Source organism: Thunnus thynnus, chromosome 13 (genome assembly GCF_963924715.1).
Source record: "Thunnus thynnus chromosome 13, fThuThy2.1, whole genome shotgun sequence".
Taxonomy (NCBI): domain Eukaryota; kingdom Metazoa; phylum Chordata; class Actinopteri; order Scombriformes; family Scombridae; genus Thunnus; species Thunnus thynnus.
In genome coordinates, this window is record NC_089529.1 from 8109475 (window position 1) to 8136014 (window position 26540).

A 26540-nucleotide genomic window follows, 5' to 3' on the forward strand; every position below is an offset into this window, starting at 1 on the left:
AAATGGTGAGTATACTTTACTCAAAGCACCTTAATTTTAATTAGTCTTACACAGATTACACATTAGCTTTAAATAGATTTTACCAACCTAATTTGCCTTTGTCCGTTTTCAGCGAGCTGCTGTTGTATAAATCACTGCCAACATTGTACCACAGCCATAGCAGAACTCATAGAGCTTGTTTGGCAGCATTTGAGGACAGTTCCACACTTACACAGTGGGACAAACACATAATCACCCTACCAATAAAGTCAGCCATCTTTACACACTCTGGGCACATTGTTTTTGAAATAGTGAATATGGCTGAGTCTGGTCTCAGGCTTCAAATGATGGTTTTACTGTTAGGAGGTGGAAACATACAGAAATTCAATTAAAACTGCAATTATGATAAGGTATACATCTCAAATAATAAGTAAATAACAATAAATATTAGTCAAAAGTAATTACTCATAAATTGTGTGCAACTATGTACATTTTATGTAACAAAGTGGCTCATTTGTTCCTTTGCATACTGGCCGTCAGTATTCTGACAATTTTGAATTATTATTTCTGACTTCATCATATCTGTAGATGGGTATTTGACAGTGATTCTAAAAACCATCACGTGTGCACACACACCTCACTACTGTAGAATACAATAATGCTGGTGTCACTTGAACTCTTGAACTTTGGATTCTCACAATGGAGTTGTTTTTCTTTTATTGCTCCACAGCTTTTTGTCATGAAGACCTACATGTTCAGTATTTTAACTCGACATCCAATACTATACTTGTTTGCCAAACACAACACTGTGCAGTAAACATGACTGTAACTCACTGACTTCTTAATGCGTTTTGCTCAATTCTCCATTACATCATTTCATTTGATCATATGATTGTATGAGCTCAACAATTGCAAGCTGTTTGGGAACAAACATCAATTACAAAAGAATGCACAGGGATAGGTGAGGTACAATATGCACCATGAGTGGGACTGGTTGATTGCCTTGAATCAAGAGAATTTTCAGCATCTGAGATTTAAACCTGCTGTACATTACAGGCCAACTGATAAGGCACAGAAGTGAAGGGACCTTCTTGTCCAGGGTCATGCCTGCAGATCAAAGCAGCGTGCAGTGCTGAGGATGTCGTCTCTGGTCAGATAGCATCCGCAGAGTTGCCTCAGACCAGTGAAAGACTCCCTCCCATGCATGACACGCCAGTTGTCAATGAAAATCACCTCATGAAGACAAGAGAGGGTAAAATCCTTAGATTACACTGAATTACAATGACATTTGCATCTTTCTATTTACTCTTCAATTATCTTAAAGCTGTATATTCATTGATTGATTTTGACATTTGGAGAGGCATTTATAATTATTGTTTTCCCTTTAAGAAATGTAACCTTCTTACTTTTCCTGGAGTCAGTTTCACCCACAGCTCGTTCTCTGGACGCCTTAGTTCTGTGGTCAACTCTCGATGTGCCACATACCAGCGCTGAACAGCATCATGGGGGATTGTGTTAATCACTGATCTGTCATAGTTGTTGTATCTGTTAAAAAAAAAAGTTAAAAGAAAAAAGCAGCCTCTTTTAAGTTAATTTCTTTGGAAAAATAACAATCATCAATGATATAATTGTTAAAAATCTTTTAATGTAGCCTTAAAAAACATAGCAAAAGATAAGCTTTGTACAAAATTCCTTAAACTTTTAATAAGTTCCTTTGTTAGGAAATGATCACCTATTACTTCTAAAAGAAAAGTTTTTGGTGAAGTAGGACACAGACAGACAAAGCAAAGTATTTTTATATATCTTGAAGGGATGTTTAAAGCTTTTTTTTAAATCACCCCTCCAATACCTGACCTCCACTCAAACTCCTTCTTAGAACGCTATATAAGTATAGATGTCTAATAATTCACTATTGCACAAAAATGAGTAAGAAAAACATCATTCAAAATGAAATCACTGACATACCGGATCATGTAAACTTCATTGTTCCAAGGATAGACATTAACCAGAGGGCCGATGCCTGTCATGTGGTTTCGGTGGTTGTCAGTGTTTTCAATGTACTCGTGTCTGATGGGTGTACGGGCAAGCAGCTCGAAATTTTCAGGTGACTTCTGCCGTAATTTTTCAGCAGCATAGAATCCATCCACAAGTAGTGTCCTTCCTCCAGTTCCCTCATGCTTGAGGCAATGGAAAACCTGAATTCTGCAACAACAAAAAACACAGTATTAAAGCAGTAAAATGGTGCAATAAAATTACCATAATAAACTGTTTTTTAAAACCACTGCATGGGTTGCTAGAAAAAATACTAACAACATTACATTTCTTGGGTTTAGGTAAGGGTATGTAAAACTGTTCAGTATAAAGAAAACATTGTGGACATTGTGAATAATCTGTGGATTATTCAGCCTAACATTGTTCCTGGAAGGACACATTGTCTCCCTTCTCTTTAATTTCTTCGGGGGTGTTTTGAAATCCCATCTCAGACCTTACCCACATGGTTCCTGAAAGTATGAGGTGTCAGTGTGACGGTCTAGTGCCAGCTGGCTGTAGGCAGTGTCTCCTCTGGAAAAATCTGAAGTGAAGGACCACATTCGTCCATATGTAGTCTCTCTTGTGGACAAGTAACACACAAAACACAGGTAGATTAGGAATAAGTAGACAAGGCCGAACATTTCCTGTATTACCAGTGATTGTTGCCACAGAATGTAAATGCAGAATAGTGTGTATGTTTATAATTAGTAGGAAACACAGTTGCACTGTTGCACAGGCCAAAAAGAAGCACTTCATACCTGATAAGACTGACTCTCTGGGTAACTGCCTCTGTGGCCTCAACTGTAGCTGGGACATCATCGACAAAAGCGATCCCATACAGAAGATAGTTCTGAAGAAACTTCTTTAGTTCATCATCACAGCTCATAAACTTGTCCCATTTGGCAGAAGATATGTTTGCTTTTGTATAGATGTCTGAATTCCAAAGGACGCGTGGCTGTACGGTCATCTGCTTCTGTCTTTCATAGCTGTTCTCAGCTAGCCAGCCCAGGCTGTACTTTGATACATGACCACCAGGCCCTGGGAAGCAGAGAAGAAAAATATTGGTATTCTGTACAACTCAAGTGCATTTATTACTATGGTTGACATGATTTCAACTTGTCTTTATCAATTCTGAACAAAATGTTAAAGCATATTCAGGGTGATGATTCAACTTATATTGTCAAAATGCTAACTTAATTTGTTGTTCAATATTAGCAACACACATCTAAAATGATAATAACTGGCCAGATTAATAAGTAACATATAAGACATTTTCTCTTTATCCAACTGCTGGATTCAAGTATACTGGAAACTCAGCTCATAAAAGCTTGCCATATACAATATGCATGTATGCATGCAGCAAATGAGTAAATGGGGCTCTGATCCGTGTGCAACATGAATATCTATGAGGGCCCTTGCACCATTGAGATTGAGTATTTAGCAGACTAAGTCAATGACGGCTAATACGAAGCTATCTGAATGAGATATCGTCTGTTCTGCCATCTTCTTGTCCAGAATCCATGGGATCTGAGGGATGGGGTGAAATAGGTAAAGACCTTTTTTGGTAACTAGATGTGCTGCTAGAGTAGGCTGCACTTGCAGAATAAAAACTGTTCATGGATAGAGAGAATGTGCACACTTAGACTCGACTGACCTTGAGTATGCACCACTAACAGGGAGAGGCATAATTACCAGTACGCCCACAGGAGTATGTGCATCATCAACTGTCTTGAGGCTGGTACGTCCTCATTTGTCACTTTATGTAAGATACAGTGTCACTCTAGTGTGTACATAAAAACACTGTGACAGTCCATCCTCTGCGCCAAAAATGCTGGAGCAGCCTACAGGGAGGCATCAGTTTTTAGCATGACCCTGAGTGCCACAGGCGAAAGAGAAAGCACGGGCATCTCCAAGTTACCAGACTCTGACTGCACTGCTATGGTATTAAAAGCTTGCAGTGATGTATCCTCCAGTCCATATTGTGCTCCCCATTTTAAAAACTGAATGTTCCAGCAGGCTTACTGCTCATGTTAGAGCTGCCCCAAGCTGGAATGAGGGGTCACAGACATTAAAGCTGTGTGGTGACAAGGCGGGGGAAACTTAAGGATGAGTGCTTGCACATGAAGCCAGCAGATTTCACTGGCAACACCTGTTTCTATTTCCACACCTGGCTGTTGTGGGATTGTTTGTTCCTCTAACACGGCTTTGCTATGGCTATGGAAAGTGTTTCTTCACTGGTGAGTAATGTGAGAGAAATCTATAATCCTTTCTGCATCCTGTGCAAAACCAGTCATCTCTGCCTCAAAGCCAAGATGCTTCTTGGGTGGTGTTACAGTTTTCTAGAATAAAATGTGTTCACCAGCTGTATTGGACACAATAACAAAAGCTTTGATGTTTACACTTCTTTTTCATTGTGTCTGAAAACTGGCAGCTTTGATTTCTCCACAGAATACATTAAATAAGCATGTAATATATTTTCAGTCTCATCTTTTTTGTGACATTGTCCATTTGAGGCCAACTGTTTCCATATGTTGCAATTCCCTGATTATAATGGAGATTAGAATCTAAACCCAGGTTACACAATGCCCTTTCATCACGTTTTATGACATAGAACTGAAACAGTCAAGGGTGTTATTTCATTACCTGATTGCACCCTTTTACACAAGTGAATCTTTAGACAATAGAATATGACCCTGTGGAGAGAACATTATATGTCTTGTGTCATAATTATGTGCCTTCACTGTTGTCATTTACAGCTACAGTATATTCTCCTTATGTGTTGTGTGCAAGTGCCAAACTAGAAATGAACGCCAAAAATTAGCATGCTTCAAATACATTATCTCTTAGTTTATTACAAGCAGAGATACCTAGAGACAATTCCTGGATGCAATTTATCAGTTCACTAAAAGTAAATGATTAAATCTGAACTCAGGCTACATGATGTAGTGCCGTGTTGTTTAATCTTTTATGGATTAGTGTCTTTGGTACATATTTTCTTAAACCTTTGCTGACTCAGTGAAAACCATTACTTTTGTCAATGGCTGATACAAGGATTTTGAAAAGATTACTGGAATTTTTTGGAATACATTTTGTAACATACCATGTATGACTGTGTGTTAAACAAGCTGTGATTTATTTGAGTAGATTATGAATAACATAATATCAAAATATATTAAATCTGAATGTATCCAAATAATGACTTTTGTTGTTAAGTGCAAAAATCAATTTATTTCTCTGGCCTTTAAGCCTGAAACTATAAGGTTCCTTGCTCCAACCATTCATAACTTTCTTGTGATGTCCTTTACAACTGTCAGAGGTTAATTTATTAATTGTTGTTAATTGTTAAAAGCGATGGGACAAACATTTGTAGTTGGCCCAGTACTGTGCACACAGCAGACTACACATGACTGCTTTATCACTGTATAAACCCAGAGAGACCCAGAATACCAACCAGCACTCCATTGATGGGGTGCTACCAGGCCCCAGGTTTACTGTGTGTCAGGTACTTTATCAAGCAATTTGATTAAATGCATCTTTATTTAAGAATACGCACTACATGAGCACAAAATATAGTCTTAAAAACAGATTTTGACACATTGTCATGCACATGCAGCAATGCAGAACCTACTTTAGTTAATATTTTGCTACTTCTTCAACAAATTTGCAATTATTCAAATGACCACCAGCTGACATGTAGTGAACCTGGCCATCTGAGGGCAGCTGCCATCTTGCCCAGTTAGCAATCCAGCCTTGTTTTATGAGTTAATAACTGACTGAGTCATTACTCTGCATTTATATTGAATGCAGAGGTGCAGACAGCTGTATTTAACTTCAACACTCACCGCTTCAGCAACTCATCCTTTAGTTTCCAGACATTCAGTTTAACAGTACTGCACTTATAACTGACTTACACGTGAGGACGAGATGACCATCCTCCACTCTTGTATTATCAGGGCGAATGGTGAGGTCTATACCTCCAGTGTCCAGGTTTCTCTGGTTAGTCTTGGCGTTGTATGAAGAGGCAGAGCGACAGTGATCCCGAAGCCACACGTAGTTAAAATGCATAGGGGTGCCTCCATAGTTGAGCACTGGTGAATTCATATTCAGAGGTTATTGACGGGGAGGTTTTAATAAAGCAAAACAAAAGATTTGTCAGAAATAACACTTATTGTTTTAACTGGGTTACAAGGATGTCATTAAACTCACCAAGACAGTCATCAAGTAAGTGGAAATTCGCTGCAGGCGCAGAGCAGGCTCGGGTCTGCGTCTTGTGTCTCCATGGTATCTGTGTGTTTCTGAGGCTACACAGTAGCTGAGTCTGTTTATAAACAGGTCGCAGTTTACTATTTAACGTCCCGAACATCGCGGGAGTAAACATAGTTTTGATCAATTGATCAATTAAATAAACTCGCACCTTAAAATACACTCTAACGTACTTTCCTGAGGAGTCACCGTGCAGTCAGTACAGACCCCCACCACAAATAGCCTAGTAGTGCGTTTTTTTACTCCTTTGGCGCTTCACTTTCACACAGGCAAGTGTTTAATCTCATAAAATATATTACTTCGAAAAGTAAGTCCGAGATTAATTATTAAACACTACATGGTTTCGCCTGTTGTTAGGTGTAATGTTTAACAACCTGCCATTACAAATCACAAAGTCAGCTCCTTCTTCTTCTTCTTCTTCTTCGGATTAAACAGACTAGATGCTGCAGTGGCGTACTGCTGCCATCTACTGTTAGCAGTTTTTTTCCCAGGATGGCGAAGTCATGACCCGCCCTACTCTGCCTCTGATTGGATTTCCTTGATATTTTTACCAAAACCCTAACCAATATCACTCTTCACACCTAAATTCTAACCAGAGCCGTATAAAGAGTTATACGTTAAGACTTATATATACGGCTCGGCACCTAAACAACACAACCAACGAGTACTGGCTAATCAGAGGCAGAGTAAAGCGGATTATGACTTCGCCGTCCTAGGAAAACAAATTTGGCCTACTGTTTGCCTTCTTCTTCTTCTTCGTTGTTTTTAAAGGCGGTTGGATTTAAAATAATGCTTAATTCTCCTATCTAATCTAAATGATTATATATAAAGTAAAATAAAATGAAAATAAGTAAATAAATAAAGTTCTTCCCCACCCCTCATCCTATTCTCTAATATAACTTCTCAATTTAGCCTCTGAGAGGGCCTGGAAGCCTCTCGTCACAGCCCTGCACTCTCCAGTAATCTCCACAATATCCAAAAACATTCTCGCTGCATCAGCAACCATCTCTACTCTCTCGTCCTCTGCTGTTTGTTATTGATGTTCCTTTTGACAATTATTTATATTTTGTTATACAGTCCAATACTGATAATAATACTGATACTCCATCAGTTTCTTCATTTTATTCCAGTTATGCAGGTTGAGTAAAGTGTGCAGAGTAGAAGGAGTCATTCCATGAAAACTGTTACAAAACGTCAATATTGTTTTCAATGGCTGAGGACACTAATTCAAGTGTACTTATTAGCATGAAGTAAAATAAAATTAAATAATAAAATTGCATTTTTTATATTCTTATACTGTTAAACTATTATTCTGTTAAACTATAGTCATTTTCTTATGTCCGCTCTGATCAATGTTAATCAAATTTTAAAAAACAAACAAAAAAAAAACACAACACATATTTTGGTTAAAATAGAATGATTAATGTATGTCCATAAGTTTCATGTTCCACCCTGTCACACTAATGTATTTCTGCACCCTGAAGTTTAAGTTTATGTCATTTAAGTGACATCACTAAGAGGAAATTACATTATTTCAGAGTTTGAAGAAGACAAATTCAAATGCTGGTTAGTTTTGGTTTTCTTTTAGAACATTTTTTGGTACATTTTTCTTTCAAAACCTTCTCTGTCAAGCATAACATAGCCACATCATCACTCAAAAAACATGGGAAAACTACTTTTAAATGAAAATTTCAAAATGTATTTGTATAAAACATGATTTTCTCATTTAGCTGCATGCTAAGTGTGCTGTTAGCTTTGACAACAGAGAGAATTTTGGGCATATTACTTTGACTCTTTCCACCCCCGTCACAGGCTTTAGTGTAAAATTAAATTTAAAAAAATAGTGCCTGAGCTTGCAAAATATGTTTTATTGCAGGTCTAACATATTCTTCATGCTATGAAATACTAAATTCTATGTCTGGTTATGATCAAAAGTCTTAAAATTCCAAGTACCAATCTGAGCAGTTTCCATGGAAGGATCCAAAAACTGTTTGTCCAGCTGCTCACAGGTCTTTGAACAGCTTCCTCCAAAGGCCTTCCAAAGACCACAATCCCCAAGCCTCAACCTGGTTATGACAACTGAATCTTTTCTTTTGTAGGGCAAAATTGCTTTTTTCCACTGTTTTTTCTATGATAAAGTAAGCCCCCCCCCCCTTCTTTTCTGTTTCCTGTGTTTTCTGCCACATTTCTTTTACTAAGAAGGTATTCTGACAGTTCATATTGTTGAGCAATTTCTACTCTATCCTCATGTACAATGTTCTTTGCCAAGTAATATGCTTCCTCATTTTCCTCTACACCCATGTGTGCTGCTCTCTTAATAAAACCCACCTCACACCATGCTTTGTGAATTCTGTGTAATGTTTGATAAATCTCTGCCAATATATTAGGTCTGGACTTGGATTTAATTTCTCGTATTGTAGTTAAAGCTGCTGCTTTATCACTGCATATGACTGAGTTGTCTGGTTTATTGATCCTCTATCCACCAAAGTGCCCATAATATTGTCAGCATCTCTGCTTTGAATATTGACATGTGATCTGAAATTCTATGTTCCTTTTTAATTCTTAATTCAGGAATAGTTACTCCAAATGCCACTTTCCCACTCTCTAGATCCTATGATCTGTCTGTATAAATCTGTAAATATGATGTCCACTCTTGTTGCAGATGGGTATTAACTTCCTTGATTATTTCCCCTGGTTTCTTTCTTGTTATTATTCAGTATGAAAACAGTGGCCAGAGGAAGGGCTGGGCTAGGAACCAGCGCAACTCCCCATTATGACAAGGCTCGGGGAAAGGAGCAGTGGCAACTAGTCCAGAATGAGGTGAGAGCTGCTGTGGAGAAAGAGAGGTCCAGCAGAGCAGTGGGAGAGAGACAGCAAGGCGCCTGGACTAGATGGGAGCAAGTTGTGGAGAGGAAGATCTCGTGGACTGACCTCTGGAGGTCACAGCCACACCACATCAGGTTCTGTCTATGATGTCCTCCCTAGCCTGTCCAACCTTCACTGCTGGGGCTTGGTCGATACACCAGCATGCTCTCTTTGCCAGAGAAAGGGGACCCTTGAGCACATCTTGAGCTGCTGTCCAACGGCTCTGGAGGAAGGCCAATATCACTGGCAGCACGGCAAGGTGCCATGGGAGGACCGTATGGAGGAGGCTTTCGAGCGCAAGAGGGAGAAATACGAGGGACTAGTCAGCAACTGCCACAGACAAGGCTGGAAGGCAAGGTGCTTGCCTGTGGAAGTAGGGTGCAGAGGCCTTGTAGGACAGCTGCTGTGTAGGGCTTACACTGTGCTTGGCATCACAGGTAAGAGGAGGAGGGCCATCTACAACAACGAAGAGGCTGCTGAGAAAGCCTCCAGATGGCTCTGGATCAAGAGAGTGGATCTGTGGGAGAGTGCAGCTAGGCACAAGCTGAGCCTTGATCAATCTCAGCCGGGTCACTTGAGTGAGGGTGTCTGATGTTTGAAGGACCCGAAACACCCGATGACCTCAGAGTACATCACTGACGATGTGCCCTAGCTTAGCATCAGTAGATGTTTCATTACAACAGTATGCATAGATCAACTTCAGGTTCTGGGATAAGCCATGATGCTACAACTGGAGGACACACATTAATATTGATAATACCAGTTTCCTCCACCTTAGATTTGATCTTATTTCTAAAGTTTTCTTCTTCCTCATCCGTTCCTAGGTACTGACTCCCATTTGACTTTTGTCCTTCACTGTCTGGGAAATAAGTAAAATCCTGTATCTCCCGTGGTTTTATTCCCTTAAAGCATTACAACTTCTCTGCAGCAGAGGCAATTTCTCATGCCGCATCTGATTTTTTGTTTGCTACCAGTTTTACTCTTCACATTGCTTCAACCAGAAATGCTGATAGCACCTTTCTGCTAACCACCACTGAGTCATCATTAGTGGGTCTAGCAGTTCCCCTTGTTGGATCTCTGCTAACAGAATCAGCTCACACTTGTTCGCTTGTACCTTCCATCCTACTCGGTGCTTCTGCATATTGTTTTCCTTCCTAATTCTCTCTACATTTTCCGCTTTGACATAATTAGGGCATCCTTTGTTGGAAGCTGGATGATCGCCTCTACAATTGCAACATTTGATTACTTCATTACATTCTCTCCAATCATGATCTTTGCCACATCATTTTCCTTGCACACAGCTATCACATGCCCATACTTCTGGCAGTTAAAACATCTTAAAGGGGGCCTCTCATATGCTTTCACAGAGTAGCTCATGTATCCCAGCATTACCGCCTTCGGTAACTCATCATCTTTAAAGGTGAGGAGTGCTGGGGTAGTTCCTCTGCCATTTTCACCTTTACACATAATCTTGAGTGCTCTGATTTGTTGCACAGCTGACTTAAATATGGTGGAGATCATTCCATTTTTCAAAATAGTGGCATGCACCATGCACCTACCTTCTTTTTAAGTTCTTTTGATAGTTTCAGGGGACAGACAGATGAAAAACTAGGGCCCCTCTTAGCTTTAATTAGGACTTTATAGTTCTCTTCATTGTTTTGCTCTGACCTCATTGCTTTTACCTGTATGTTATCCATATCGTTATCTTAGGAGTTCTCTTCCCCTTTGTCACAATCTTTTCTTTCAGGTTTGTTCCCGCTCACAATGTTCAATTCTTCCACACTCCCACCCACATCCCATCCACCTCCCATGGGCATGGGCTGGCTCTGATTTATCACTGACAATACTGAATTTCACTCAGTTTTACCAGATTCAAAATCCAATGTCCAACCAATGTTTTTCAGACCATCAGGATAGAGCTCCAGACATGTGTGGTTCCCTTTATGTCAATACCAGGATGTATGGAACAAATGTGTTGGTCACCTCTTGGTCATAATGTCTTTTATCAGACATTACAGCATACTAGAGTTGTTATATGTGAACTTAAAGCCACCTGTCCAGGTCTGGACCTGCTGTAACATGGTACACTTAGTTACAGTTAATGTTAAAGGGTTCATATAAATTACAAAACAAAACACCAACATATATTCTCATTCACCTTTAGTGGTATAGTCATATAATTTGGTTTTAATTTACACAAGTACTGGGATATTCATTTCTTGTCACCACACACTTACAGTTAGCTGTAGAAAGATTATATCTGCCTTTTTCATAACATTTTGACATCACCACAGGGCAAGACAAGACAACATTAAAGTTAGAACTTCAGAAATTTATTATGGCACCTCCATGAAGTTCAGGGACTAAAAGAGAACTAATAACATTAACGATGCCCCTGTTCTATTCAAGTGTCCCAGTGACCCTGAAATTGAAGAAGCTAGACAGAATTCAGCCACCATTCTTTTTATTATTGATACCATGAAAAAGCCTATCAAAGCTGTGGTTTCAAGAGTAGACAATGTGATTCGACAGACAAAGTAGTAGAGGATAAACCAGTCTTTACTTGGTATGAATTCAGTCTCTCAGTCAGCAAAAGAGTACTGTAAAACTGAATGAGATTACATGAGCAGATTAGTAGAGAAGATAGGTTGCAGATGCGCAGGCAGGTGAATGTTCAGGGGACTTCAGGGTTTCTTTCAGGGTCTTGTTTAGCTGAGGTATCTCATGACATCCTAAACAATCAGCCTTTTTCACAGCAGACATTTTGACTTGTAATTTAATAGGAAAAGCACACAATATTAACAATGGCTTCAAGTGTCCCATTAAACTATGACAGTGAGCCATTCTGGTTCATTCACAATACCAGGACCCTGAAACTGAAGCAGCTAAATGGAATTCAGCCATTATTAAGTTTATTATTTACACCTGTGCTTTTCCTACTGTGACATTTTAAAATGTCTACTGTGAAAAAGACTCATAAGTGCACTCACCAACTATATGGCTTCTTCAGTGTAAAATAGCACCTCTCCTCTTTTTCCTTGAAGGTTTTTGTTTCAGGTGAGGTGGTCTACCTCCACTGTAAAATACCACAGGAAACCCTGGACTGGCAGATGTAGGACAAACATGACAGGAGGATGGTAATCATGCAACAAAACACACTTAAAACACAGGAACTAGAGGTCTAATCAGGTGAAACCATCACAGAAGTCTGTGCTGCTCAGGTGACAACAGAAAAGGCCTTTAGTAATGTAATTAGCCCTAACTTAAATGGTAGCCATTGTCATGACTCTGCTCTTGTTTCCACTGTTTTACACCCACTTTAGAGATGCCTTTCTTGAACTAAAATTTGAGACTGCTCGGGCAGGAGGTGACACTAAATCCAGGTCCAAGTTTTCCAAGTCTTTTCAGCATCACATTCCCTCTTTGTGTTTCCTCAGACAGTGTTTCCCTGTTGAGCTGTGATGGAAGTATAGCAACAAAAAGAGGGACTTTGGCACTGAAAAGACTGTAACGTTGAAAGATATCTACTTGATTTGACAAATCTGGATGACTGAAGCTTCATATTAGCTTCAGATGAACTTTTAAATACATTTTTGCACAGAAGGAGGACTGTGGATTTTGGCCCCCATCACTTTCTTTGTAGGTGCATTATGAAGGGATCTTCCAGTGGTCAGCATGAATGGGAGGAAAGATTAAGGCAAGAAAAATGTTGTTTTAAGACAGACTTGAAAAATTGGGAACCTTTCCTTCAAGTTAGCTTCTTAACCCTCTTCATGATGAGCTATTTGATGAGTCACATTAATGGTGGATGACTGCTACTAACCAACATACTGGCTCCCTCTGGAGTCCCCTCTGGAAACTAGCAGCTGATCCGCTGCAATTTATTACCTGGCTCAGCACACTTTTCTCTATCCCCTTCATTACCAGTCAATTTTGGTATTCTTGAAAGTGAAAAGAAGAGGGCTCAGCTTTGACTAAACCAGAGTTTCCACCAAAAAAAAGAAGTTTTAAAGAATAATGCACATTATCAGTGTAACTAATACATAACACATGATACAGCATCCAAACAGCATCAGTGTTTTAAGTGTAACAGCCAGGAACATTTTCACCACTGTCTGATTTGGCATAACATTCTGATCTGATAACCAAACTTTTAAATTGGAGGTTATACACATTAAACAATGTGTATTCCCTCTTTTCTGGTGCTTGATAGATAGGCTTTCTCTTCACACAACATATCATTTATCAATCTGAAAACTTCTCGTAAATGTTGTCTCAGGAGCCTATGATTCAGGTTGTGTAGAAAATGCATATTTAATCTGGGGTGCAAGAAACGAGACTAGAACCATACAGGAAATATCAAATTTTTTACATTTAAATGTGTATCCATATACTAAGTTTAACACTCAGGACTTGTGGTCCAAATAAAGCATATGCATGCTTTTTAATGTTACATTTGTACTTTATAAGTGCTCATTTTTATAGAAGTAGAGTTGACCCATTTCTACAGTCGCTATGGCCCCTCTGGAGACTACATAGTTGCACGTTAAAATACACTTGTGCGTGGTTGCAACACTGTTGCCATTTTTCAAGCTAAACGCCGCTGTATTAATAAATCATGTAATCGGAGTACTCTCTCCTTGATAACTGTTGTATTCCTGTTTTTAAAGTAGCACCCAGACACTCATAGTCTACTACATTTGGATGCACTGTTTCGTAATAGACATGCAGACCAGCTGCATGGGATCACCGTCAGTAGGATTTATTTTCCTTCCTTGTAGCTTGGTAGTGCAGGCCTGCTGAGACCACATACATTCAGCTGCAGCATCGACACGACACACCCACTTTACTACATGACACACCCACTTGGTTAGGTTTAGCCATGAGGAGGGGGGTGGTTAGGGGTTAGGAGTCGGGGTGTCGTGTAGTAAAGTAGGTGTGTCGTGTAGGGTAAATCTGCAAGACTGCAGCTAAACCGCTAGACCCTTCTCGCTGAAACCGCTGCGGTAATGCTGCGTTCAGGTACTATGGGAAATGTGGGACTTTCTGATAAATGTCCATAAACTGTGTAAAATTACAATTATGAAAGTGGATTGTTCACCAGAATTTCACGTTTAGGGGTGATCCTGCAGGGACTCTTATCTGTAAAAGGAGGGGAATAATGCATCAGACATACAATTAAAAAATAGAGACAACATGGAACAACAAGGGTAAAAAGTAATATAACCAAATATTAAAACAGAGGCAATTAGTATGATTTCTGTGTTACTTAGACTGCAGTTGTCAGCCTTAATTGGGCTACTTACATGAATTAATTAAGTAAGGATTGACAGACAGTATGAAATGGGCATGTAAGACATAAGTGAATGGGTGTGCACTTAAAAGCATATGCAATAATAGAAACACAGCACTTTAGAAGCCTAATTATGATATGAGAACAGACTCTGTCCCAGGAAAAAAAAACCCCACCTCCTTTACATTGTCTATTTTGCCTTCATTTCCATGTGGACACCATTGAATCCGTGCTGATATATGCAACATGAGTAGTGGGATTTGGGAGCTTGCGGGGAGCACATGAAGGCAGCATGAGCCTGCCCCTATGAGCAGCAGTCGGTTGCATGTTTACTTGCTTTGTCAGCGGTGTCCCTGCAGTAGATATCTCATGTACCTCACCTGCTGCTGATCAGAACCTTGGACTTTTGTCTCAGAGAGTGACTTATCACATCGTCAGGACTCCTTATCAGCAGTTTACTCTCTCGCAGCATTTTCTTGGCCAGCCTCTTGCGGACCTTGAGCGGGGGCACGTCGGGTTCACGGTTTTTTTTTATATGGACAACAAGATGACGTTAAAATCCAATAAAAACGAACCCGCTGTCATACTGGAGCCTGTTAACAGTGTCCGGACAGCCCTCTCCGACCTGTACCTGGAGCAGCTCCTTCAAAACAAACCAAAGTCTGACAAGGTAGGTTGTCGTTTTTACCTTTAATTTTTATGCCCCCTCCCCAAGATTGTGCTGTACATGTTTGCTTCCGGGAAGCAGAGATGGGGCACATGACCCGTTGTTTGTTCCCTGACAAGATCTCTAAAAATAGACCCATTCGTGTTTTCATTATGAATGTATTGATCTCTAAAAACAAAGAACTGTGCATGTACATCTTTCTTCTCAAATCAGATCTTGTAACCACTGCATTGCTCAGGTTTGCTCGGGCAGCTTCAGCTGGAATCCACTAGACATTGCATTAGCAATTTCACTTCTGTATTTTCCCTCAAAAACTACGCATGGAAACCATTTGTCAAATTGGGGAAACGAGGTTATACCACATGTCAGGAGGTCTGTGTTTCTAGCTGAGACCATTAGACTGTGAGCCAGTGTTCCAGTCAAACAAATGGTATTCTACTAATCCCATATCATGTTAAAGCAGTGAGAGTAAAGTCAAGTAGCATTATTATAGCTATACAGGTAAGAAGTACATGCACATTGGTGGTTGGTAATCCAAGTCTATGTTGTAACAGTTCTATGTAGTTTTGCATACAGATAGTGGTGAACTGCTACTGAGGAATTAGTGTCAACAGTCAGTTGAGGCCATGGAGGTTGTTTACCACACTGCATGCTGCAGGCTGTTGTTTTAGACATAGACGCAGGACCTGTTACCACATTAAAAGCAGATTTCTTAGTGTAACCTTTGACTTTAATTATGCAACACCTTACATGTATAACCACAAAGTAGCTTATCTTAAAAACAGCTGCAACTTTTTAAAAAGTGAGTTGGTAAGAGACAGGCAGGATGAAGCCTGACTTAAGGCCTGGATCTGGCAGACATCAGCACCGAGGGAACTGTTTGTGCTAAACTTCTTCTCTGAAATTGAACAGTCAGCAGTGAACTACTGAGGGAAATGGTGAAGGGAGGAAACTCCTTTCCTGACATCAGCAGTTCGCAGTTCAATAGCCTTGAGCAACGGTCTTGTCTGCGTGTCCTTGTGCTCAGTGCTGATTTGATAAAATCAGTATCTTTAAGTGAGGTCACATGGTCCATTACTTCACAGTGGAGACTGGTGTGTATAAAGACTATCATAGGTGATTTATAGATTCTTCTATTTGAGTTTGGTCATGAAAAGATGAGGAAAGTGAGACTTGTTCTGCTCTGTACACAATGAGCTATACTGTTCAAATAATGCAGACTTAAGAACAGTGCACTGCCCTCCATAGATAGTCATTCATGCACATCTCTCATAGCATTTAAACTCAAGGACAACTACACGACTTGTTATTTCAGCCACAACTTCTCACTGTCACCATCTCAGCCTTCAAATGAAACAGAAATCTAAATGTTAAAGACTTAAACAAGTTTTGGCAAGTCAAGCTTCAGGCAGACGACTTCAGTGCTGCTTTTCAACATCAACGGTCCTTCCAGCAGTTTCTCTATAATCTCTCCAAATTCTTCGAATCCGTGTTCACAGAAGTTGTAGCTGTTAAAGGCTGGAGTTTGTCTGATAGGCCTATTACTCACTCTGTTTATTTATTTCTAAAAGACGCAGTCCCCTACAGGCCAAATATTGATCTCCTACCGTGTCCCTTCAAAAGATCAATACTTCTTTGCCTGTTGACAGGAAATCCACCCTAAACCCTACAGGGGAGAGGGATTAATAATGAATATTTCTTGACTTGAAATGCAGAACTGTCATATGCCAAAAGAGGATAAGAAAGAGACAGAGTGCATTATAATGTAATCAGTCATATTAGCTCATAGGAGATACTATATAAAAGCAGATTGGAACAATAAGGTGTGGATTTTTATAGTGCGCTATCTTTTCAAGATAAATGATGTACTTAATCTACTTCATATAAAGCCAAACCCGCCTCCAGAAGATGAGCAGAACTTCAGAACAGGAAGCGCTCTGCTCTGTCCTAAATGTATGCTGCTATTCAGCCGGCTGTGTGTTTACTCTGTTGCTTCTCCCCACCCTAAACTGGTATTCAAGTTTCTGAGAGGGCTTCCTGACCCCAGCTATAGTAGCACAGGCAGTGAGTGAAACACAGTGGCAAAAAGCGGATATAGACCTTTAATCATATGTTTATCTCTTTACACTGTGATAGTGTGAGTGAAGGAGCTGATAGGGCTTATTGTCAAAATCATGATGAGGCACAGTTAATTGTTAAGCTAAATTTAATTTAGTTAATATATTTAGCATTTAGTGGTCAGACATACTTCCTCTATTACTTAATCTTCTACAGATAGCTCCAATTGTTTTGTACCACAGTGGATTATCACAATGATAATATTTGACCTTTAGATTGAACCTTTCTCAGTTTCCTTCCTGCTCAGTCCTGCACTTTGTTGGAAAGAAAAAACTATATCCTGCGCTGTGCCTTGAGGGAAAACTACCCAATATACTGTAAACACTGAGCAGCTCTAAACTGAAACGTTTTGCTCTAGGAGAAGGAACAACATGTAAGACACATTTTGTATATCAGAGTTAGAAACCAATGTGTGCTGTGTCAAGATGAATAAGTGCTGATTTTATCTGTAGCAAGATGGCTGTACAGATTCCTTTCCTCTGAGGATGTAATTCCATCTGTTCAACACGAGAGCCCATCCAAATGTTTCCTCCTGGTACAGTCCTGAGATATAATAGCACAAGGCTGGTAAATAACTATCATATTGCACAGAAAAACAACTGGTTGACTTTCACAATATTCCTCTCTGAACTCGCCATCTCTAACTATAAATACAAAGACAGGAATATTGGGTTGTTGTTTTTTACCTCATTAGACCACCATTAGTCCATATTCTGAAATGAGCTTTTGAGTTTATTGAGCCAAAACAATATGCACACACATACTTGTTAAAGATAAATTTTAAAAAGAAAAGAGGAGTTGGGTGAAGCAACTACCTACATTCAACACCAAACCAAACAGTATTTTAGGGCTGAGAGTCATAGACAAGGAGGATGATAATGATATTTATTGGTTTATTGTAGTGCTGATGCTGGAAAACTGATAAAAAAAATTTGGGTAAAATAGTGCTGATGTGTCATTTTTATACAGAAAGTTTGTGCTGATGCAGTAAATCTATCCCTCATGTCAGTATAGTGACCAATTTATAAACCTTGTGATGCTGTGTAGTCATTGTTTTACACAATATGTGAGTAATATGTATAGAAAGTCATTTTATTCATCCTGTGCCTGTACATGTTTGGTGTGATTCCATTTGCCAGAGGAGCTTTTTTTCATACAGCTTGAAAAATATATGAATCTCCTCTCTAAGCTCTTCAACTGACTGTGATCTGGACTGGAGGCCACCTTTGTTGACACTTTGGAAGAAGCGTGGAAATTTTCTGGGGATATAGATTGCCTGCTTTTAGACTCTTCATTTGGGTTAATTTAGGTGTAAAAGCACAGTTGATGAGTCCAGCCCAAACTCAAAATTCTTTCAAAAACTATAATTTGTAAAATGATCCAAGACTAATTAGTTTCCTTACATTAATGCTACTCTTTGATGTAATGACTTGAGGGTACTGGTGGTATCCATGACCACATGAACCTGGCGGAGCAGATCACTGGATGTGGTTAATGAGGTGTTACAACACTGGGTTAATTTTCAACCTTGGACATATGTTGAAACTGCAAATGAAACATAGCTGTTGGCACACATTAGCAAAAAGCTTCTACTGGACTTATTAGGAAATACCAGTGTGATAATGATCTGAACTCTTCAAATGAACTGACTGTAATTCTTTGGGATAAAGTTTTGAGATTATTTTCATAAAAAAGAAGCTAGAAGCTACTTTGTTGTTCTTTCCATTTCTAGCAAAATTGGTTTCGTTTTTTGTAGGATAAAACAATATAATGTTATTTTTTCTCTTTCCTTTTTTTTTTAACAGGCTGCTATGCAAACATACGAGAATAAAGGGGCTGAGTTTTACACCAATGGTAGTGCTGGACACATGAACGGCAGAGAGCTGACCAAGATGAAAGAAGTAGCATTTGAAAAAAATCCCTCAGAGCCAATGGTACACCTGACACTCTGCCTCTACACACACACAATTTTTATATTTTTCAAATGTAAATTTGTATTGCTAATATCCTCCTCTTTAACTGTGGCCTTTTGTCTTTTGTAGGGGGTCACTCTGAAACTGAACGACAAACAAAGGTGCACTGTGGCCAGAATATTGCACGGGGGAATGATCCACAGACAAGGTAATTAATCACATATAGATTTTGGTGTGAGTGCTAGTTGGGTGTTTGCTCGCTGACCTGGTTAGAGAGAAAGCTCTGTACCCAAAATGTCTACAATGGTTTGTCTCAGTCACAGCAAATCTGTAATTAGCTTAGCAATAGCATCTGTGTGCGTACTGGAGAGGGTTCTACCTCATGTTCTGATCAGTAACTGCAAGATAAGAGCATCAGTAAAATATCTTAAATGCATATCTCAGGTCATATTTCAAACATACTGTATATGACATTTATTTTTTACATGAAGTCTGAGGTTTGAGGTTTTTGACTGCCGCTCAATATTATTGTCAGTAATAATCAGTGAAAATTCTATTTTATTTCTACTGCAATGGCCAATTTTATACATGGTTCTCTTGTATTTCCTGCTTTTTAAAAGGCTTTTCTTGTCTTAAGCTTATCTCTCAGGAGAATAAATACTATTTCAGTGGCTGCTAACACATTCAGTAAAAGTACCACAATAACTGGAGATTATTTGGAGTTTTTATACTTCTTCTGGTTTCTTCTTCTCTCCAGGGTCCTTACATGAAGGGGATGAAATAGCAGAAATCAACGGAAGAAGTGTGACAAACCAATCTGTTGATCAGCTACAGAAAATTCTGGTAAATTGAAACTATATAATTAAAGTCGACACTAATCTATATGTAATCATTGCACTTATGAGTAAAACTATGTCATCTTTACATACAGAAAGAAACCAATGGAGTAGTCACGATGAAGATCATTCCCAACATGCAGAGTCGATCCCGAGCCTGTGAGGTAATTACATGACCAGCAGAACACGACCTGGGCCTTGGTCTTGTCTTGTAGTGCCTGTTATATTTGCTCTGAATGAATTTTGTGTTTCATATTTCCAAATTCCTTTTAAATTTGCATGATTAAACCAAGAAAATTAACTTTTCTTCAGACCTGGTGGTATCTTCTAGTGGTGTAATGTGCAAAGATGAGTTTGATTGCTTTTCTACTCGTCTTTTCTTCGTCAACTTACTTTTTTTTTTTAAAGGATTTTGTTCTTTATCAGGTGAATCTTCTGTTAGTCAATGAACAACCCAGGTGACTATAAAATTAGTTCAAATTCAAAGAACATCACTCACAGTAGATTTGCTAGTTTGACTTGAAACACATTGGTAGCGTGCTTCATTCTGCCATCTACTGGCCACAACACATCATTTCCTCCAGCAGCTATTAATGTTCCTTGTGCTTCGCCTTGGACATAAATATGGCTGCTGGCTTGTCAGCTGCTATTGATTAAACAGCATGCTCCTTTTTAATATATGATAAACTATACATTATGAATTTAAAAGAGCTTTCATTTAATAACTCCAAAGGAAACATATTTTATTCAGTGACGTTGCTCTTTTCTTAATGTAGTTTACATTCTGGTCTTTGCTGTGATCAGTGATGGCAGTCTACTTTGAACCCCGTAGTCCATTAATATGTAGATGTAGTTCAAAAGCTTTTCATAATTTTAATCTCCAAGAACATCATTTTTGGGGACCCAGACCACTCAAGTGGGTGTACTAATTTTGTGTGTGTACCACTACTACCAGAGTGATTTGGGGAAACCACAAATGTTCATGAACTGATTACTAACCCTCGTGATAATTTACCCTAAAGAGAATTTACATGTTCCTGCTGTGATCTTCGACAGCTAGTAATCTAATCTGGGCTATAAATAAACAATACTTTTGTAGCTGTTCAACTGGATGTTAATCAGACACCAAATTTGTGATCAGGGTAATTTTTCTGAGATATTTTTCTGTCCATAAGAAAAGCTCTCCTGTATGTTTTTTGCAGATCAGCTCCAGAATGTGAGCTGATGATTTGATATACTAGATGTCAGTGGGAGAAAATTGTTCATTTTCACAATATGAATTGAGCAGTCCAAGATCAAATCATAAACTTTGTATGTTCTCTTTAAGGGTGAATTTCCAAATTAACATTCATAGAATCCAATTTTATGTGTTTGAAGCCCCAGTATGAATATTTCTTCAAAGGAATGCTATTTATGCATGTGTACAGGTAATGTTATAGTATGTACATAACATTAAGCTCTCATTACAACAATATGGATGTATTTTGTTCTGCAGACACTGCAATTGTCAGCAAGTTATTAACAGTTTCTGATGCACTGTTTGAATAAGAAATACACACGAGAGTGATGTTGAAAGAGTTGAGGTTGAGATTTTGCACATATACTCAAGATGTAACCCTATTTATGGCCTAAACATTTAAATATAACAAAATGTTAACTATTTCAATTCAAGCTTTGAATGAGCTTACTTTTCTTATACATTTATCAGAGTATTTATCTGTGGACTGTAAAATATCTGTTCCTTTTTACAACAGTTATTTGTTACAAAAGAATTACAGTGATGCTCAGCAAACATCTGGTGTAGCAGTATGTAATTTGTAACAGCTGTCTCAGAACACTGAAAATGAAAACTAAGGAAAATGTCTTCGTAGAGCTTACTTGTGGATGTGGTCTGTTATATTTTGTGTATCAAAGCTAAAAAGTCAGCTGAAAGACACTTAAAAAGGTTATGTTCAGCAACAACAAATACATGGATGTCAAAGACTGTGTTAACAGCTGTCTTAGGTGATGGGAGATTATTGCACACATTGCTAAGGTCTGCAGGTTATCAGAAATGTTCAGTTACAAACACCAAATACATAATTCAATGTTTATTTGTTCTTTACTCATTTCAAATTCAATGTGCTCTCAACCTGCAGATGTACATGAGGGCCCAGTTTGAATACGACCCCACCAAGGATGACCTCATCCCATGCAAAGAGGCGGGTCTGAAGTTTCAAACCGGTGACATCATTCAGATCATCAACAAGCAGGATCCTAACTGGTGGCAGGGCAGAGTGGAGAGCAGTGCTGCTGACTTCGCTGGACTGATACCCTCCCCAGAGCTCCAAGAATGGTAAACAGCTCGTCTGATGATTAATTCTGCAATTTGAAGTCGTACTTAACATGACATGATGATGATTGAGATAATATGATGTGTCACATCAGCACAGACTGCAGAGTAGAGCTCAATATTCCCAGCTTAGCCTAAATCTCTGTTTTCCACTGCAGGAGGGTGGCAAGTAAAAGCAAGGCCAGGGAGGGCAGTCAGTCCTGCAGCCCGTTCGGAAAGAAAAAGAAGTGCAAAGACAAGTACCTGGCTAAACACAGCTCGAGTGAGTATAACACTGGAGGCACTGTTTTCTCTCAGTTGTACAGTAGTTTGGCTTTGTCTACAACAAAATCCTTTCTTTTGCAGTTTTTGACCAGCTGGACGTGATTTCCTATGAGGAGGTTGTCAAGCTCCCTGCTTTTAAAAGGAAAACCCTGGTGCTTATTGGTAAGTGTCCTAGCTCAGGTGCATTATTTATTAGAAGGTATCAAATTCTTCTCAAATTTTTGATCAACCATAATACATGTTCTTGAAAAATTAGACAGACATGAAGGTTAATGTTTGATTAAAATGTCCTTTTGTAGTATAATTTTGGAAATTATGCTCTTTTTAGGTGCACCTGGTGTAGGAAGGAGCCATATCAAAAATGCACTATTGACCAGATATCCTGAGAAATTTTGCTACCCTGCACCGCGTAAGTGCACCCATAGATTTAATGTTTTTCTCTGAAGAGAGAAGCTGAGCCTGCTCAGTTTTCCTTGGGCTAAATTTTCAACTCCAATTCTACACAGACACCACCAGACCCCAGCGTAAGGATGAGGAGAATGGACAGGAGTATTATTTCATCTCCAACGAAGCCATGACCAAGTGCATCTCTGGGAATGAACTCCTGGAGTACGGCAGCTTCCAGGGATATATGTTTGGTACCAAAATTGAGACCATCCAGAAGATCCATGAGCAGGGCAAAATCGCTTTGCTGGATGTTGAACCACAGGTTGGCATTCACAAGTTGTTGTGGTACCATGAAAGGAATAGTTTTGATTTAAGGAAATTGTACTATTGTTCTAACATCACCTAGAGTCAAACTAGAGTAGCCTTTTATACATCTTTGAGAGTTTGAACATTATTATTTTATTTAAAATGGTGCTATTAACCTACATAAAACCAGTAGGAAGGAAAACATCTGATTCTGAATTGTTAACCTCAAGCAGTGTCTTCAAAAGTACATACAGATTCTCAACAATTATATAATCTTATTTATTTCATAAAAAATGAATGTCACATATTAGCAGTGTGTAGGTATGTTAAGACCTACAATCAATCTTTACATTGAGCAGCCATTGATGTGCCTGAAGGGACATAACAACGGTATCTACTGTATGTGTTTCCCTTGCTCTAATTAGGAAAAAAAAAACATTAAAATTCAACAGAAAGGGAAGTTTCCTGTAATTACTTTGCCTAAAAAGGTTTCCCTTTACAATAAAAGTTGCACCGCCTGTAGGAGAAAGTGGGAAAATGTGATCCTTCTACAAGCTATTTCAATGTAGTTAATGAATCTAACACAAATTCTTCGTGTCTTTTCTCTTTTTTCACATTTTACTGCAGACCTTGAAAGTCTTGCGGACTGCTGATTTTGCACCTCTCGTGGTGTTCATCGCTCCCACCAACACAGCTCCCCAGGTGCTAAATCTTCATCTGAATATACTCAAGTACTTTGAAACACCCAACCTCCATCAGCTAACAACTGCTAATCTTTTGTGTGTTGTCACCTAGACGGAGAACCTGCAGATGATCCAGAAAGAGTCCGACGCCATTCTGACCACATACAGACACTTCTTCGATGTGGTTCTTGTCAACAATGACGTGGACGAAAGTGTGAAAGGTGTGGAAGAGGCCATGGAGTGTGCCACCTCCACCCCACAGTGGGTGCCTGTATCATGGGTGTACTGACTCACCAATGTAATACCTTTTGTTTGTTGAAAAGCAGTGCAATATCACTCCTTACACAAAACCTCTGAGTTAGTGATGTCCCAGGTGTGTATGGGTTTACTTTTGCTTAATGTTAATTGTCACTGAGATTTTTTTGCACATGTGCATCCAAAAAAAAAGCAATATATTGCACAATTATTAGGCAAATTGTATTCCTCAGGATTAATGTGTGTTGTTGAACAAATACAATGCTCGCAGTCAATCCAGAATGTTGTTGAACCTCAAACCTGAATGTTTAACAGAGGATAATGAGTTTTGTCTTTCTCTGGGGAATATATAAATGTGCACAATTATTAGGCAACTATTAGTGTGCAGAATTATTAGGCAACTAAATTACAAATGCCTTGAGGCCTTTGCTGGCTAGCCAAGCAGTGGAGTACTCAGATGCATGTGATGGAGCGTTCTTGAATGCTGAGGACTTCTTCCTGCTTATCTTCCAGAAACTGGCAGCAGGTTTGGGGGTTGATTTCAGTTTATCTTCAACCTGAAAAGGTCCAACTAGCTCATCCTTAATGATAGCAGCCCATACCAGTACCCCTCCTCCACCTTGTTGGCGCCTGACTTGAATTGGTGCCCTGTGTCCATTAGTGATCCGGCCTCAGGCCAATCCATCTAGTCCATCAAGAGTCGCTTTCATTTCATCTGTCCATAAAACCTTTAAAAAATCTGTCTTCAGGTATTTCTTGGCCCAATCTTGATGCTTCAATTTGTGAATCTTATTCAGTGGTGGTCGTGTTTCAGTCTTCTTTACCTTGGCCATGTGTCTGAGTACTTGACATCTTGTACTTCTGGACACGGCAGGGGAGTTCCTGGTAGCTTCACGTTTAATCTTCTCAAGTCTTTTGCAGTTAATTTGTGCCTTTTATTCTCCATGCGTTTTTTGCGACCCTGTTGACTATTCACAACCAAACATTTGATTGTCTGTTGGTCACACCTCAATAGTTTAGCCATTTCAAGAGTGCTGCATCTGTCTGAAGTTAAATGTCTTTTTGGCCCATTTTACCTGAGGTAATGAAGCTGCCTAATAATTATGCACACCTTAATATAAGGTGTTAATCACTTTAGGCCACACCCTCCCGCATTGTACAAATACTGTACATATCACCTGAACATTATTAAATCCAATAAGCATTCAGGTTTATATGGTTTAGAGTTGGAAAATGCATAGAAATAATGATAAAGTCAGAATACTGACTTGCCTAATAATTGTGCACACAGTGTAGAGAGGTATATATAGAAAGTTGAGAACCTCACTAGGGTTGTTTTATTTGGTTGTTTAGAAATTTGTGTGCTTCAGGCTTTTGAGGGGCTACGGGATAGTTTTGGTGCCACACACTTGTGTGATCGTTGGAACGTGAGCAAATGCAAAATAGGACCACAACTGTGAATGAAATCCTCACTTTTAAATCACAGGATTTTACCATGTCTAACATTGTATCTGGATTCATTGTAATTTTCTTTTTCCTGTTCTCATAAGAGTGTGCCATGAAATTGAGATTCTGAAACTGTTTGTTCGTACAGTATGTGTAACTCCATACAGTAATGTCCTCGACACATAACCTTTCAGTCAGTCATTGACAACCTCACTTGTCACATTTCATCAAAATTGTATACCTCATGGGGTACTGTAAAGGCACTTTTAAACAGACAATAAATTTCCCAGCTCTGTTGCAACTACTTCTTTGACTGTCATTAGTGTGGAAACCTGTTTTTCAAAGCCCTGAAGGAAAACGGGCAGTTTTATGTCAGTTGGAAATCTCCAAAACAAAATTCCTTTCACTAGCTCCACATAAGACAGAAAAACACATGGCAATGTCAGTGTGAATTAGAAAAATCTGAGAGGCTTAATTGAAGAGAGAACATGCAGTTTTTAGGATGTCCAAACTGGAGTTGGAATTACAGTACATCTCTGTTGACACACGATAGTGAGAACAGTCTTTTTCTGTGAAACACTGACGGTATTTGAAAATTTCAGACAAACATTCATCTGAGTTTAAAGTCAGTTAAACATAAAGATTGGTATTTCTGCTCTTAAATAGTAATTGGATAACATTTTATCAGTATGTTTAGACTAGACTTTATTTTATGTTTGTTACCTATGTGGTTAATCATGTCTGAGTGGAATATTCCATTCTTCAAATCTACTTCCCATAATGAATTAATTTAGTATCAACATGGCTGCACTAACTCCCAGACAATTTAACACTTGGACTATTGAGAACAAGAACTGCAAGGGCAAGGGGTTCATGTCCGCTTCAATTTTTCAGAAGAAGTC

General features: G+C 39.0%; 2 protein-coding genes across 3 annotated transcripts; one reads left to right on the forward strand and one right to left on the reverse strand.

Annotated features, from left to right (window-relative positions):
* Positions 1-312: 312 nt before the first annotated feature.
* tmlhe (trimethyllysine hydroxylase, epsilon) lies at positions 313-6700 on the reverse strand. Of its 2 annotated transcripts, XM_067607610.1 has the most exons (8): positions 6447-6700; positions 6217-6328; positions 5922-6098; positions 2769-3048; positions 2470-2589; positions 1945-2181; positions 1386-1524; positions 313-1212 (listed from the first exon to the last, which is right to left on the reverse strand). In XM_067607610.1, exons 3-8 carry the CDS (start codon positions 6073-6075, stop codon positions 1081-1083), a joined length of 1062 nt encoding a protein of 353 aa, XP_067463711.1. In that variant the 5' UTR covers positions 6076-6098; positions 6217-6328; positions 6447-6700; the 3' UTR covers positions 313-1080. The 2 variants fall into 2 exon arrangements, with proteins under 2 accessions (XP_067463711.1, XP_067463710.1); XM_067607609.1 differs by having other exon boundaries at positions 6217-6700.
* An 8021-nt stretch (positions 6701-14721) lies between these two features.
* mpp1 (MAGUK p55 scaffold protein 1) lies at positions 14722-25942 on the forward strand. The gene is made up of 12 exons (XM_067607613.1): positions 14722-15101; positions 19022-19150; positions 19259-19337; positions 19887-19972; positions 20061-20129; positions 22104-22300; positions 22456-22559; positions 22643-22723; positions 22890-22970; positions 23068-23270; positions 23882-23956; positions 24050-25942. The coding sequence occupies exons 1-12, from the start codon at positions 14757-14759 to the stop codon at positions 24224-24226; spliced, it is 1626 nt and encodes a 541-aa protein (XP_067463714.1). The 5' UTR covers positions 14722-14756; the 3' UTR covers positions 24227-25942.
* The last annotated feature ends 598 nt before the right edge of the window (positions 25943-26540 follow it).